Genomic DNA, 16,983 nt, shown 5'->3' with positions numbered 1-16,983 from the left:
TATATCAAGGCACATTTTTCCAAATCTAAAAACATTTCAAACTTGTTTTTGCATTGCCACTGTATGAAACTAATTTAACGCTAGCTCTGAAGATTATTTTCTGTTAAATGGGAGCTCTGGGGTTAAGTGTATCAGGTGTTTTGGGGTGAGCTGTTATTGTTGACCTTAATCTTCTTGAAAAACCTGAAATGGGCTGTCAAATTTCAGAAGAATCTGAGGGAGCATTGGCAGAGACAAACACAACCACAGCCTCACAGTTTAGAAAATGTTCTCATGTTATTTCATATTTCGCTGCAACCTTGATGATTGAAAACTATAATAAAAAAGCATTTGTTTCTTCAGTCCAATATAAGATACAACTCATCTAGTTTTAAGCAACTATTATGTAACTCCTTATGCAAATCCTTGTTTAAAACTCATATATCATGTCTCTGTGTTATGCTGTCTTATAATTTCAGTTGATAGCAGACATACTGCAATATAATAAGATGCATTACATTTATTTGTATCCCATTTCTCATTGCCTAGAAGACAACTTCAGGCAAAACGTGACACGACTTAGCTGGGCCGCATGACAAAAACAAGCCCAAACCTGTATCTGGCATCAGATCGGCTGGCAGGGGGCGCAGTGTGTTTCTCAATAATACCAGCCGCTGCGTGCTGTTGTGCGCATTGAGACGCTCCGAGAGCACGGCGGAGGAGAGTCTCGCTTCAGAATGGCACGAACCGAACAGATGCACGAAAACCCTCCGGTTTAGACATAAGGTGAGTTATCTGCATAAGCCGTGCTATTAATCCTCAAATAACATACCCTTTCTGCTGCGTTCGCTTCAAAAGGACTCAATTAATATCACTGCTCTGACCACTGTGCCATGATCTTGCGCCATTGCGTTTAATGCGATCAGCTCATGAAACTGGACTGATGGAAGAGAGCCGTTACCGCACAGGCAGTTGAAGGTTATGCTAGGATTTTGATGTTTGTTCCATAATGGTTTTGTTTCGTTTCGTTTTGTTTTTAACCAATAGTAGGAACCAGAAAAAAAAATACATTGTGCTTTGTTCTGGACAGGCAATATGTCAGCTACCTAACCAAGACTTGATAATCAACTTCCTCGCTCACCAGTATTTTGTTTTCTTAGCTGACAGCACGTTTTGTTCTTTGTTTTTGAATTTTGGCTTTGAATTATTACCGTTAATGTAATATAAATTAAGTGTTATTTAGTCAAATATTCTGATGTTGATTAGAAAATACGGCTATTAAGTGACTTTTACAACATTGATTGACTTCAGTTTAGAGATGTTACTATTTGCAAAACTAGGCATGTTTTCCCATGTCTCAACAAACTTGTTTATACAGGGGTTGAACAATGAAACCGATACACCTGGTTTTAGACCATAATAATTTGTTAGTGTGGTGTAGCGGCTGATACAGCATCAGTTCATCTTGGGAATGAGAGATTCACAGTGGCCAGAGGGATTTTGAGCCATTCCTCTTCCAGGACAGTGGTCAGGTCACTATGTGATGCCGGTGGAGGAAAACATTTTCTGATTTGCTTCTCCAAAATACTCCAAAGTAGCTCAACAATATTTAGATCTAGTGACTGTGCAGGCCATGGGAAGATGTTCAACTTCACTTTCATGTTCATCAAACCATTCTGTCACCAGTCTTGCAGTGTGTATTGGTGCATTATCATGCTGATACATGGCACCCACTTCAGAGTACAATGTTTGAACCATTACGTGCACATGGTGCTCCAGAATTTTTCGGTAGTCTTTGGCAAGCACAGTAGCGAATGCCATGATATAGCAGCCCAAACCATCACTAAACCTCCCCGTGCTTCAACAGTCTGGGTATTGAGCCTCGTTGGGGCTTCTCCACACCATAACTCACACGGATGTGGGAAAGACAGACTCATCAGAGTACAATGCATGGTTCACATTGTCCACAGCCCAAGATTGTTGGCACCAATGAAACTGACATTTGGCACTGGCACGAGTGACCAAAGGTTTGGCTATAGCAGCCCGACCATGAATATTGTCTCCCGACAAACAGTTTTGGTGGAAACAGGAGAGTCGAGGCGCGCATTTGCTGCAGTGAGTTGGGGAGCTGTGGTTTTATGTTTTTTTGGAAACAATCCGGGTAGTACCTGCACATCCCTTTCAGACAGCTTCCTCTTGCGTCGACAGTTACTCCTGTTGAACGAGGTTCATATTGTGTGGTGATATGCCGACATTACTCTGGACACCATAGCTCTTGATACACAGCAAAGACTTGATGTCCTGGTCACAGATGAGCCAGTGAGACACAAACCAATAATTTGTCCTCTTTTGAACTCTGATATGTCTCCATTTATGTTGTGTGGATTGCAATATTTTATGTACAGCAGTGCTATTACTCTGCTAATTCAACCTTCACACTCTGATCTTACTGATGGAATGTAAAATCAGTGAAGATTGGCCACCAGGCCGTGCATATATAGACATGAAACCTCCAACACTTTATTGGCCAGTGTTTCAGTTTCATTGTCCAACTCCTGTATATGTGAATAGATGCAAAGGAGTGAGATAAGAGCTGTTTGGGGTTTGTTTTGCTGCTCTAGAGATGATGGACAGCATTTCTGAGATAACACATGAGATAAAATAAGCATGTTTGCACTCATCAAAATGACATAATTGCAGCAAAAACCCGAATTAGCATGGCGTATTAGCAGCAGCCTCCTTGTAACTCATATGTGTCAGGCCAACATGAAGATCGAATTTGTGCTCACAGCTTATTATCTGCTCTCTGTTGATCTTTTAGCATATGGATTTTCCTTTCTGTGTTACTAGCCTAAAGCTGTCATTTGTTCTAGCTTTTGCACTATTTGTCAATTTTGTAGAAGGTAATAACAGTTTAATGAAGTTAAAATTCTCCAATCCACAAGTGTTTTTGGTTTTTCCCTCTAGTATTCTCCTATATTCAATCATACTCCTTGTTGAATGGTGAAGTTGTACTCTCTTTCATTTTAAAAGGATCGATTCTGGCATCATTTGCTGACCCTCATGTCATTCCAAACCCATATGATTTTGCTTTGTGGAACATAAAAATATATATTGAAGAATGTTGGTAATCTAACAGTTTTGGTTCTCATTGACTCCCATTGGGAGGAAAAGCAATGGTAGTGAAAGGGGACCAAAACTGTTTAGTTACCAGTCTTCATTTTTGGGTGAACTATCCTTTTAACTCTCCTAACTAACCCAATCTTTGACACTGGACATGATGCATGCTGAATGCATCCAGGCGGCACGCTTGGTGTCGGTCAAAGTCTCAAAGTGTTGAATTGTTTCTTATAAGGTAGTTTACTGACTTCCGCAGGAATAGTATAGGGTACGGGGAGGGTGACCCGCCCCGGCTGTGTGCTCAATAGATAAGATATCAATATGCTGTGCTGGGCCATTATAATCACCCCTGCAGCTAGGAGTTACTTTCTCTTAATATCCACATTTATTTTTGCATAATTGTCGTTATTTAAGAGCAGATGACATTACATGTCTTGCATAGGACTAAGGAGGTCAGCAGGTCTCCCTGTTGACAGGATATGTAAAACAGGACCATAAATATATGCGGTAGACCCCTCTGCTCTGTCTTTCAGGTGGGCCAGCAGGATGGGGGAAGGGCCTGCAGTCAGGCCTTCGGCTGCTATTACGCCCGTGCAGCAGATGCTGGCGTCTGGCACTGGGGCTGTGCTAACATCTCTTTTTGGTGAGGAAAAGAATCAGCACAATCATTTCTCTATTCCAAGGAGATTCTGTTTTCACTGCACATGTTTGTGATGTATTTTCCTTCATTTGCCATTTCCTTAATTTGTCCAAATTTAGCTATGTTTTCTTTTCTTTTTCTTTTTTTGAAAAAGAATAAACATTTTATCAAATACAATTTTTTTTTTTTTGTATTAATAAATTGAGTTATGCATTCAATGCATTAATTCAAGAAATTAATACTTTTTTTCTTTTTCAGCAAGGAAACTTTAAATTGATTAAAAGTGACATTTATGAAATTTCTATTCATCAAGGAATCCTGAAAGAAAATGTATCAGTTTCCACAAAAATATAAAGCAGAACAACTGTTTTTAACATTGATGATAATAAAAATGTTTCTTGAGCAGGAAATCAGCATATTAGAATGATTTGTGAAGGATCATGTGACACTAAAGATTGGAGTAATGCTGAGAATTCAGCTTTTCCATCCAAGGAATAAATTACATTTTAAAATATTCAACAGGAAAACAGCTATTTAAAATTGTAATATTTCCCAACATTACTATTTCATTGTATTTTTGATCAAATAAATGCAGTCTTGGTGAGCATAAGCGACGACTTCTCTCAAAACACAAAATCTTACTGACCCCAAACATTTTACTGGTAGTGTATGCTAGGATATAATTATGTTTTCATATAGTAACTGGGTTGACAGTTTTACAGTTTAATTTGAAATTTCCAGCTTTCTACTTGTGCAAGTGTTGTGCTTTATACATAGGATCAAAATGCTAACTTTTATACAAGGCTAAATCTTAATTTTTCTCCCTCTTGCTCTGCAGTCACACCATTGGATGTAGTGAAGATCAGACTTCAAGCGCAGCAAACTCCCCTCTATCAAGGTGAGATCTCAAGCATCTTTTCAATTCTTGATCAACAGAAAGAATGTCAGATGATTGAACGGTGAACTTCATGCATTTTCTCTAGACATTATACAAGTCACACCAGTTTAACATCGGTTCTGGTGCTTTAAATTTCCCTTCAAATGCTTTGAATAAACAGTCTTCAAGTTCAATATATCATGGTCATACTGTAAAGCTGATCTCATCTGAGGCTTTATCTCTTGCTGCTGCACTCTGAAGCCCCCCTCAGTCATTTGCAAAAATGACTGATTCCAAACAGGTTTCTCAAACACACCATGTCTGCCATTGCTTGCTCAACTCAGTCCTTCCCCAAACTCACCATTGGTTGAGTAAGCATTGCTGTTTAGTTAGTCAGGGTACTAATAGAGCTAATGTTTTAAAATCTACAAATGGCTTTGATTGACCTACAAATGGCTTAGTCTCTGCATATTAAGCTGGAATAAAATAATTAGAGCTACTTGAGCTTTATTAACAGTGAAAATGAAGCTACACTAACGTTCAAAAGTTTGGGGTCTTTAAAGGGGGGGTATCACACACAGTTGTTAATCTTGAGTACCTATAGAGTAGTAGTGCATCCTTCATATCTCCGAGAAGTCTTTAGTTTTATCATATTTATAAAAGATACATACGCTGTACCAAGTCTTTCCGAAAAAAGCCTAGCTCCTGGAGGCGTGCCTGCCGTGGGCAAAGCTAAAGAGTCATGAGTGCATGCAGCTTTTGCGTAGAGATCGTCTGCAAGCTGCGATATCTTTGTAAATAAAAAGGAAACAAAAATATTTGTGTTTACATTTATATGCACTTGCCTGCCAATTGCCAACAAAACACAGACATCTGATGGAGTTTTACTCACCACCCACGATCTGCAAATCCATCAGGATTATAGAGCGGCAGGTTATGGAGCTGCCTGAAGTGTACATATGTGTACAGTTTGCGAGTGCGTGTCTAAAACTGGAGTGGAACGCAGCCCAGGGCAGAGGGATTGTAAAAAATAATGTGGGATAAATCATAATAAATACCACAATATTCCATGTTTTTGAAAGAAGTCTGCTCACCAAGTCTTTATTTATTTGATAGAAAAATACAGTAAAAACACTAACATTGTGAAATAGTATTATAATCTTAAACTTATTTGAAATGTAAATCTTTTGTAACATTATATATGTCTTAACTGTCACTTTTGACAAATTTAATGCATCCTTGCTGAAGCCAAACTGACCCCAAACTTTTGAACTGTAGTTTATATCTAAAAACCTGCTGTAAGCACTTGATAACACAGACCTCATGCTGTTTTGCATTTGCTATATGCACTATGAGCTATCTTTCTCTCTCTTTCTCATAGCACTAGCAGCAGATTCAAGGCCCTGGGCTAGGGTCATCCACCCTTCAAAATGTGAGTATGCAAACCAGATGAACTGTCGTCTGTGCTCATGGCTCTCTCCCAAAGACCAGAAGCTCACTTCACTAACACTCACTAACTACCACTCAAAGAATTACAAGCATACATTCTGCAAAACAACTAAATCACAAAATGCAAACAACATTTTGGCTTATATAACACATCTCTAAAGGGGTAAATGCGAGGTCACAGCGCAAACAGACTTGATGCATGTGCACAAAACACCCCAACAAGTTGAAAAATGCATTCAGATAATATTTCCGAGGTCTGCTCTGCTTGTATGTAAATGTTTATGCAGTGTGTTTATAGCAGTGGACCATTTAGAGAACTCATGTGGACAAACTAAAAGCCATGCCAGGTAGACCTACCTTGAACCTGTCTTGTGTAATGTCCAAAAATAGTAGGAAGACTGCTTGTTTGTGCCAAGGCTGATATTGGTTAAACTGTTGAGGCATGGTCAATGCCATGGTCACTAATATTTATAGAGCCTCTTATCTAAGACCTCAGTCCTAATCTCCAAATCCTTTGAACTGAATACAGAAAATAATCAGAAAATTCTTTCTTGGGAAAACTCAGTGTCAAAGTTGGATCACATGGTTGCTATATGTCTGCAGATACAACAATCTAGGAGTCATTTAGTTTGCACACTGCATAGACAATTTGTTTTTTGTCTCTGTTGTTATTAAGTGTATTGTGGCAGTGTTCAAACAAAGTCATGATGAAACAGAAGTAGCAACCTTTTTTTTTTTTTTTCTTATTTGATGTACACCTAAGTGACATTGTGGTGACTTGGATGGAGACTGATGTTAATGCTAGCTTGCAGTCATGTGTAAGGGTTTAAGGCAAGCAGACAAAATGATTGAAGAAGCCCTGAGAAGTCTGAGGTTTCACTGGAAGATTAAGTTATAGCATTTGGATCAACAATTAAAAGCTCATTTAAAAAATAATGACACTCTTGCATGGATGAATCATTCACAATCAGATCAATAACATGCCTTTATAAAATAGACTTTTAAAATGAAATTTAATTTAATGTCGACTCATACATGTATTGAGTCAGTGTGCAGTTGTTGTCTTAACTTTAGATTGCAAGTTTTTACTCAAAATGCTATAATAACCAATTGCAAGATTAAAAATTGCTAAAAGTGTTTTGTAGTTCACGATTTTTATTTATTTATTTATTTATTTGTGATTGATTTCTGTCAAAGTCCCATTCAAGGAAAGTCTATTCAATCTGCACCCATATTTGCAGCACTTCTGGCAGCTATTTCAGGCATCTAAAGGCAGGAACACACCAAGCCGACGCCGACGAACTAGTGGCGACAAAGCAGACAGCGGGGTTGGCTCACATCGGCAGTGTCTGGGTCCAAAGTTGCCCTGACACGCTCGACAGCCGATGGCCAAGTAGCACGTCCGTTCTGCGCCTCCGTAAGATGAAATGCCTTTCCGTACCAGCAGGTGGCAGTAGCTGAACAGCCAATCAGAATGATCAGATGGCCCGACTGACCGACGAGCACCGATTCAAAATGTCGAATCGGCCGAAAAAAAGCTGACAAGGACCAACTTCAGTGACTGTGCGGAACACACTGAGAAAACTTAGTCGGCCGATGAACAAAAACTGGCTTGGTGTGTTCTTGCCTTATGACCAAATCCTATCTACTTGATTGGGGGAATCCTGAAATCTCAAGAACTGCTTGCCGAACTTGCAATTAAAAAACATATTTCAAATCGGCAACAAAATCTGACATGAACTGTCCCATAAATGTTGTTTCTTATGCCCAAATAGCATTAAAAAACATTTTTTCGGGCTAAATCCACCAGTGTGCATGTGCAGTCATAAGCGCATCCTAGAATAATTGTTTCTATAGCAATCTGAGCTTCTAACGGCAGCTGCAGTGACACAATGACTTCATCAATCAGAGGGTTTGGGTCTTTTATTTTAGAAGGCAGGACTCATTACACTTTCTCCTATTTATAAGTAATATGAATGTGTCATCTTTGTATATCTAAAGTCTTTGTCTCTATTCTGAGTACTTGGGTGCTTGTGGCCATTGGCAGTGTATTCACAAAAGTATTACACTTTACATTTACACTATGTTTTCTCTGTCTTTTTTAGGGAAATGTTTCCTGTATTGTAACGGGTTGATGGACCACATCTATGTGTGTCAGAATATGTCAAGCTGCTCCAGCTGGTACAAAACCCCTACACACTTCAGTGGGACCGTGGTAAGAATTCATTTGCACCTTTCCAAATTTTTATTAGGAAAAAAATTTGTAATGACACATTCATGATTAATTCACTTTTTTCAGGATGCATTTGTTAAGATCACACGAAATGAGGGGCTCAGGTCTTTGTGGAGCGGACTTCCCCCCACACTGTAAGTCCAGCATCATGTCTGTGTACAGTTGCATATAAACTGTCTGACTTGTGTACTTTATTTTTACTACATCAGTTTTATTGGACAGAACTGTAATCGGTGCTATCAGGTCTAGTCTTGTGTTTAGTGTGCCTCTCTTAGTAAAGTGTGTGCTGTAACTGCAGCTCATAAGAAAGACTTTGATTCAGCTCGAACAAGTGCAGTTGCTGAAAGTAATGACGTGTAGTTTAGTAATTAAGACAGATTTTAATGCTTTGACAGATTCAGAGATTAAGTGAAGGATTCTGTAGGATTCAGACAGATAACTCTCATTAAAAGCAGTCATTAGTTGTGAATCCGACTACAGTAGTCATGCTGTTTACTGAATAACTGAAATGCTGTGTAAGCGTATGACCCTTTGACTTTGTAAATGTATAAATAACATGTTAATGATTGATCTTCTGAATCAAGTTGACTGTAAATAATCTATTTTGGGGTCAGTTGACTTGAGCGGACAAACCAGCAAATAAAAACAACCATGAATCCTTGAAAATGGCACATATTTGTAATTAGTGCACAAGCTGTTTTCAATGAATGCTCATTGGTGTGTTTGTGTTTGAAGGGTGATGGCGGTTCCTGCCACAGTCATCTACTTCACCTGTTACGACCATCTGCGAGACTTCCTGCATTACGGCATGGGCTATCAAGGGGACCATATTCCCCTTATAGCAGGAGGGTTAGCGAGATGTGAGTATTTACTGTCTCATCCAAACATTTTTTAAAAGACTGCAGTATTGTAATGTGTATTATGAGGATCTCAAAGTGATATAATGTGCGTCTCTAAACAAAACTGTAAAAACGTGCATAATAAATCTGTGATTTGCATAATTAAATTTGATCTGTCACTATTAGATATTATGGATTCTCATTTTCCCTGTGTTTACATGTAGATTTGCTATATATAAACCATTCAAAGGTTTGTGGTCAAAAGAGTTTACTTTGCTCATCAAGGCTGAGTTTATTTGATAAAAAATACAGTAAAACAGTAATATTATGAAATATTACATTTTAAAATCGATGTTTTCTATCTTAATATATTTTGAAATGTAATTTATTCCCGTGATGTCAAAGCTGAATTTTCTGCATCATTAATCCAGTCTTCAGTGATTCTTCAGAAATCATTCTAATATGCTGATTTGCTGCTCAAGAAACATGTATTATTATTTTGTTAATGTTGAAAACAGTTGTGCTGCTTAATATTTTTGTGAAAACCAGTGAAACCAGTGAATCTTTTGAAACATTATAAATGTATTTACTGTCACTTTTGATCAATTTAATCCTTTCTTGTTGAATAAACGTAATTTATTTTAAGAAATCTTACTGATCTCAAACCTGAAAATTAATTTTTCATACTATAAATTATAATGCTATAAATTCACTTGTACTATTTAAAATGATTGATTTAAATGTTGTAATTTAAAGGGTTAGTTCACCCAAAAATGAAAATAATGTCATTAATTACTCACCATCATGTCGTTCCACACCCATAAGACCTTCGTTCATCTTCAGAACACAAATTAAGATATTTTTGATAAAATCTGATGGCTCAGTGAGGCCTGCATTGAGGGCAAGATAATTAACACTTTCAAATGTCCAGAAAGCAACTAAAGATATATTTAAAACAGTTCATGTGATTACAGTGGTTCAACCTTAATGTTATGAAGTGACGAGAATACTTTTTGTGTGCCAAAAAAACAAAATAACGTCTTTATTCAACAATATCTAGTGATGGCCGATTTCAAAACACTGCTTCATGAAGCTTCGAAGCTTTACGGATCTTTTATTTCTAATCAGTGGTTCGGAGCACGACTCAAACTGCAAAAGTCACGTGAACTATTGAAATTCCGAAACACTTATGATGTAACGAAGCCTTGTTTACTGAAATCATGTGACTTTGGTGCTCTGAACCACTGATGTTAATATCACAAAATGTTAATATTGGTGCATCTCCAGTTTTGTTGTACTTTTCCAGGTGCTCTGTTTGATTGTTATTGCTGTGGTGTGATCTCTGTTGTCACATTATTGACATCTCTCTCTTTGCTGCTCAGTGGGAGCAGTGTCTGTGATCAGTCCTCTGGAGTTGGTTCGGACTAAGATGCAGTCCCGCAGACTCCCATACAGCGAGCTGATGCTGTGTTTTCGCTCAGCTGTGGCTCAGGATGGCTGGTTATCTCTCTGGAGAGGCTGGGGACCCACTGTCCTACGGGACGTGCCCTTTTCAGGTCAGTGACCTGTACTTTCTCTGGCAACGTGATGTGAGCGGGATGTTCCACAGATGCAGTGCTTGACTGTTTTTTTTCTTCTCCCCTTAAGCCCTTTACTGGTTTAACTATGAGCTAGTGAAGGCACAGCTGTGTGAGCGGTACAGGGCACCACAGACCTCCTTCACCATCAGTTTTACAGCCGGGGCTGTCTCAGGAGCAGTGAGTGTCCCAGTAAAGCCTGATATGATTGACTTTTACTTCATTTTAAATGATGCATTATAAGAAGGATCTCAATGGCTATAAATTAATATGGATAAGTTTATGAATGATTACATAAGGCTACAGTGAGAAAAAAGATTAAACGATGTGAACAGAGCTGATATCTTATCTGGCCTGACAAACAATAAAGGCGTTCTACATGAGAACAAATGCTAGGTCGACTTCTGTCCCCGATGAATGTAGGACATGTGTGAACTGATCTTTTGTATTGAAATCTCAACTAATGGTCAAGTGATATTTTGTGTATTTTCTTACTACGTACTTACTACTTCATACATAAATACATACATACTACATGACTACATTGTTAAACTTCTTTATAATGGAATTGGTTTTGCAGTGATAATAGAGTTGTATAATTGTGAATATAACCGAGTAATGATTATTTTTTTCTCTTCTGCTCACCAAGGCTGCATTTATGTAAAATAATAATAATAATAATAATTTTTCCTGTAAATAGCAAATTTTCTGCATCAATATTTCAGTTTTCAGTGTCACATGATCCTTCAGAGATCATTCTAATATTCTTTTGCTGCTCAAGAAAAAATTCTTAATGTTGAAAACTGCTTTGAATATTTTTTTCTGAAAACCATGATGTGATTTTTATCATGCAGTACTGGCCTTGCTGATCAGAATATCAATTTTCTTTCTGACACAGATCGCTGCAGTTCTGACCCTGCCGTTTGATGTGGTGAAAACGCGCAGGCAAATCCAGTTAGGAGAAATGGAGGCACTCGGAGGTATAGCAGCTTCTGTAGTTTCACCTGGTAATACGTTAGAGTGTTGTAATACTACCTGAATGTTGAGAGACATGTGATCTCATTAGGTGACTACTCTCTTTTAAAAACATTTCAGAGCTAGGATTAATTACATTTATCGGGCATCAAATTTCATGACATTTTGACCTTTCTCAGCAATCTCGATGAAGAAACCAGCCTCCACATGGAACATGATGAGGAATATCTGGATTGACATGGGATACAGGGGATTGTTTGCAGGTAAGCTTTAATTGCTACAGATATTGATGTCAAGAGAAGTTATATAACTACTAACCAAATTAGAGATTGGCATCAGGCCTGTTTGGGACTGTCAAGATTAACTCAATAACTGCCTGCAGTTTAAAGAGGACCTATTATGCCCTTTTAGAAAGTCTTGATTTTGTTTTTGGGCTCTTCTAGAATAGGTTTTCATGCTTGAATGTTCAAGGGCTCTATCATACACCTGGCGCAATGCGACGGCAGGCGTGACGCAAGTGTTTTTTGCTAGTTTCAGCCCGACGCAGTTATCATTGTGCCCATTTGTGCGCACATGGGCATGCTGGTCTGAAAACAAGGTGTGTTCAGGCTCATTGTTGGTGTGTTGCTATTTTGAGGCAACAGAAATAAGCTGCACCATTTACCAACAAAAACCTGGGGCCTGTACTATGATGGTAGTTGAACAAACTCAGTGTTATAGGATTAGTTTCAAGTTGACAAAACCAAACCACTCCAATCTGGCTTTGTTGGTACCATGATGCTGATCATCAACTTCCTCTGTCAACTCAGGCTTTGATCTTGAGTTTGTGGAGCGAGTGCACATGAATCCGTGACATCAGCCAATCACATTCCTTGCAACAGAGATAAACTATGATTCACTTCTCGCGAAAGAGCCAGCGTGATTTAAAACTCTTTTGCTGAAGGTTAAGAGATTGACGAAAATGAAGTATTTAAAATCATTTACACTGACAAAAATAATTGTCCACGAAAGAGGACAGATATAAGAAATTTTCTTGCTCTATCAGTGCAAGTGAAACTTGTGAAGTTATATATAGTTGATAATATATAGCGAAAGAGACTCAAAGGTCACATCATATTTAAAGTTTATTTACAGCTTATTTTACATTTATAATTAATTATCATTAAAGCCAGACAATTTCATTGTTAAATATTTGTTTTTACTATATAGTGACCTTTAATTTGGAGGAAGAGAAACTGGGGGAGTGACTTTATTGCGTTGGATGGGTCAGTGTCACTTTGCTCACATCTGATTGGCCCAATTTCAGTTTGAGATCTCTTACCCGGAACAAAACCTGTCCTGGAGCATGTTAGCCGTGGAGCTCAAGTTATTATGGTGATGAACACCACTAAAAGCCAAGTTACTTTCATGGTACCTAAAACTTAATGATTGGCGCAAACTAGCCTGCTAATCCAGCTTCACGGTACAGGCCCCTGGTCTAAAGTCAATGGTGCAGTATTTTTTTTGTTATTTAGAGCGTGTTAGTAATATGCGCCTCTAGGTGTGGGTACACGAGCAGATCTGTTTCCTCCCTAGGGAAGTCTTTAGTTTTTCTGCTTGCAAATTCTGCCATCTAACTAGTGAATCTGCCAAGGCGCCAGCGCAATTGGCTTTTAAAGGGAATGGGAGACTCTGATTGGTTTATTTCATGCCCAAAACACCCATTACTCATTAAGAGACTAGGTACAACAATTTTAGACCATGTGCCACGCGTGCCGACCATTTTTCCCGTCGTTAAAGTAGCAAAAGTGAATTGGGACACGCCCTAAATGCACTTGCGCTGTGCACTTTAGACCATTCGCTTAAATAAAAATAGGGCCCCAAATGTGCTCTGATTGGTTGGACCAATGTGTTGTAATTAGTCAACCACTTCAAGTGTGTTATGGAAATGTCACAATCCTTAACATAACAGCGAATTTCAACACACTACTAACGCAACTCAACCAGCTCTCAAACCAAGCTGGGTTTATTTGCATATGCTTTGGTGGGAATTATTTAAATGAGAAATATTGTGATGTGTTCGTTCCCAAAAGAAAACTCAAGACTTCAAGTTTAGAAACAGAGCTTACTGATATAGACAATAACTCCCTTTGGAGTCGCTTTGTGCTTTGTAACTTTGCAGACCTTTTTCATTCTCAAACAGTAACATTAGGGAAAGTTGAAAATATAACAAAACATAATAGATGAGTACATTTAAAAAAAAAAAAAAAAAAAATATTTTACACTTTCTGGCTGAAACAATGTATTGGTACTGGACCGAACTGGATTAGAAATTACACACCACAGCTATAACTTTTTATTACTTAAACAGTGATACTGTTACATTAAATAAACAGCTTTGCTTTTTTTCAGGTTTCCTTCCAAGAGTGATCAAAGTTGCTCCCGCCTGTGCAGTCATGATCAGCACTTATGAGTTTGGGAAGACTTTCTTTCAGAAGCGTAATCTGGATCAGGCGAGATGCGGTCTTTGAGATGGGCGAGAGGACCTGTGGTTTGTCCAGGATCAAGCCCCTTAGGAAGCTGAGAGAGGGACTCATTGTCAACTACTGCAAACACTGACAACTTAAACTCAGCATTGTGATGAGTTTTTTTTTGTTGTTGTTGTTGTTGTTGTTTTTTGTTTTTTACACATAGTTTTCTGAAAGAAACTCTAATTGTTGGGGTATGTGCCTGCTGACTGGCACAAGGAATAAAAAGCTGTGAGACTTTAACTAATACTTCTTGTCTAAGATGTAGGACTTCAGATATGATGCATCAATAAATGCACAATTCTCCCAAACCCTGTGATGCCTTAGGGAACAATACCAAAGCATGCTGGCAGAAACACTACCTCCCCAATAATGCCCCACTTTATTGAAATGGCTGCCGGTTGTGCGCGGCATCCAGGTTGTTGTTATCTGCAGTGCATGACTTGAGTCCCTTTTTTTTAAAGACACAGTGCTGCCCTCTGCTGTTCATTTTGAAGAATTCTCAGAATGAATGGATAAACTACTCAGTACTGAGTTTTACTCTTTTTCAGCAGGGAAATTTTTGTATTAAAAAATGATTGTTTTAATTTTTTTTTCCCCCAAATATTTAATTTTTCTAATTTACAAGACTAGTCCTTTTTATAGGCACTGAACTTGGATTTTTTTTTTTTTTCAAGGGATGACCTGTAGTGTGTAGTGGATGGATCTCTGCTCTTGTCCTCTTAACTACACCTGCATTTAGCTCATATACGACTGCTGTAAACATACTGCTGACTTGAAATGATTAGACAGTTCTCACATTTTATCTAATAAAAGACATTTAAAAACCTCTTCATCTTCAAAGTTTAATTTTCAAGTCGACATAATGTGCATCATTTCTGCACATTTACTGAAGCATACTACATGAATGAGTTGTAGATTGCATTTCTGAGTGAATGAAAAAAGTTCATTAAAGAGAAAGTTTCTTAAAAATTGAATATGCCTGCGATGGCCCTTGTGAAATGTGAGCAGAATTATTTATTCTTAAAGGGTAAGTTTCCTGTCATCCTCATGTTGTTCCATGCCATGGTATGACTTTAATTGTTCACATGATTGTGTGTAACCCATCAGGAGTTACCCAGCAGAATGTTTAAATGACTGTTTTCTATACAATGATTGTGAATGGTGACCACAACTGTCACTGGTCCCCATCCACTTTCACTGAATGGCCAAAATAACAGTAAAAATGTTTGGACACTCTGCTGAACATCATCTTTGTTACACCCTAGACAGACATACAGGGTTGGACCAATGTGAGGCTAAATCAGTTATCTAATTTTAGTTTTGGTGGGAACTAAATTTGTAAACTTGTTAGTTTTTTTGTTTATATGATTACATTTTTGTGATCATTTTTTTTATAGTAGCACACTTGAAACATTGAAATAATATAAAATATTTATGTGAATTATTTTACCAGTTTAAACTCGAATATTTACTGCTTCTGCATGTAGCCACTGTAAGGATGGGAGCTTATGCTGCTATTTTGATCCAACAGTCAGAACAAAAAGCAGCTGAAGGATGATATGCATAATTCACTTATTAATCTGACTCCATTAAAGATGTTGTTTTTCTGTAAACTCTTATTCTTTAAAGCTAAAACTATTTCTTAGAACTGATGGGAAACATAAGATTTAACCTGAATGCTTAGATAACCAAAGTTACAATCACTTTAGCTTTCAGCATTATCAGTGCTAAAAGGAAAGATTCTCAAAGCCTTTAAAGCAGGCAAAGTTATTTATTAGGTTACATGTTTAAATATACAGACTGCAGAATGGAACAACACACTGTATAGAAAAACTTAGCTGTAACAAATAATGCACTGCGGTGAAGGAGAGGCTGTAAAAGCCTTTCTTGTAGAGGTTACGCAGGAGTGGTAGGGTTAAAGCCATTCTCCCAGATCAACAGTTACCTTTCCTTCTTATACCCGGAGCAAAGCATTGTTAAACATGAGTGAAATACCAACACCAAAACTGACTGACAGGAAACCAAAAGATAAGGCAAATGGGTGATTGAGTAGGGGAAAATCATAGGCTATTAATATATTCTCCTCAATGCATGTTTAAGCAATAGTAGATTGAACATACTTTAATATCTCTATTAGGTTTACCACCTTTTAGTTCTGTTTATTGAGACCAAACAACATAGTTACTATGGAATGCCAAATAAATAAATGTGGAAATGAATAAAAGTCTAAATGAATATATATATATATATATATATATATATATAATAAATAAATAAATGTGGGGAAAGAAATAGAAACATACATAATGAAATATAAATGTATATTTACTTGTGTTTTTTGTTTGTTTGTTTTTGCTTTTCTTTGTGTGTGTATATATATATATATCTTTTTTTTGTTGCTTTTTTACATTTCTTTGTATATTTATTTGTGTATTTATTTATTTAGAATTTTGGCAGATTTGGAATTCCATAAGTAACATGTTAGAACACACCAGTACACTGCAAAAAATGCTGTTCTTACTTAGAGTTTTTGTCTTGTTTCTAGTCAAAATATCTTAAAGTTCTTAAATCAAGAAGCATTTTCTTGACAAGTAAAAATTATTTTCTTGTTTTCAGGAAAAATAAGTCAAAATTAAGTGAGTTTTTCCTTAAAACAAGCAAAATAATCTGCCAATGGGGTAAGCAAAATAATCTTATTTCAAACCAAAAATAAGATATATAAACTTGTTTTCAGTTTGGATTAAGATTATTTTGCTTACCCCATTGGCAGATTATTTTGCTTGT

The 16,983-nt window shown here is 37.4% G+C and overlaps 1 protein-coding gene across 2 annotated transcripts; it reads left to right on the top strand.

Moving 5' to 3' along the window:
• The first annotated feature begins 610 nt into the window (after positions 1-610).
• On the top strand, positions 611-15,026 carry slc25a39 (solute carrier family 25 member 39). Of its 2 annotated transcripts, XM_048203653.1 has the most exons (12): positions 611-765; positions 3,633-3,742; positions 4,578-4,637; positions 5,998-6,048; positions 8,171-8,280; positions 8,365-8,432; positions 9,034-9,158; positions 10,520-10,693; positions 10,785-10,894; positions 11,613-11,694; positions 11,869-11,952; positions 14,081-15,026. In XM_048203653.1, exons 2-12 carry the CDS (start codon positions 3,646-3,648, stop codon positions 14,197-14,199), a joined length of 1,080 nt encoding a protein of 359 aa, XP_048059610.1. In that variant the 5' UTR covers positions 611-765; positions 3,633-3,645; the 3' UTR covers positions 14,200-15,026. The 2 variants fall into 2 exon arrangements, with proteins under 2 accessions (XP_048059610.1, XP_048059617.1); XM_048203660.1 differs by lacking the exon at positions 5,998-6,048.
• Positions 15,027-16,983: the final 1,957 nt, after the last annotated feature.

This window comes from Megalobrama amblycephala, linkage group LG1 (assembly GCF_018812025.1).
Source record: "Megalobrama amblycephala isolate DHTTF-2021 linkage group LG1, ASM1881202v1, whole genome shotgun sequence".
Classification (NCBI taxonomy): domain Eukaryota; kingdom Metazoa; phylum Chordata; class Actinopteri; order Cypriniformes; family Xenocyprididae; genus Megalobrama; species Megalobrama amblycephala.
The sequence above is the reverse complement of the archived record's forward strand: the minus strand, read 5'-3'. Positions and strand labels throughout refer to the sequence as shown.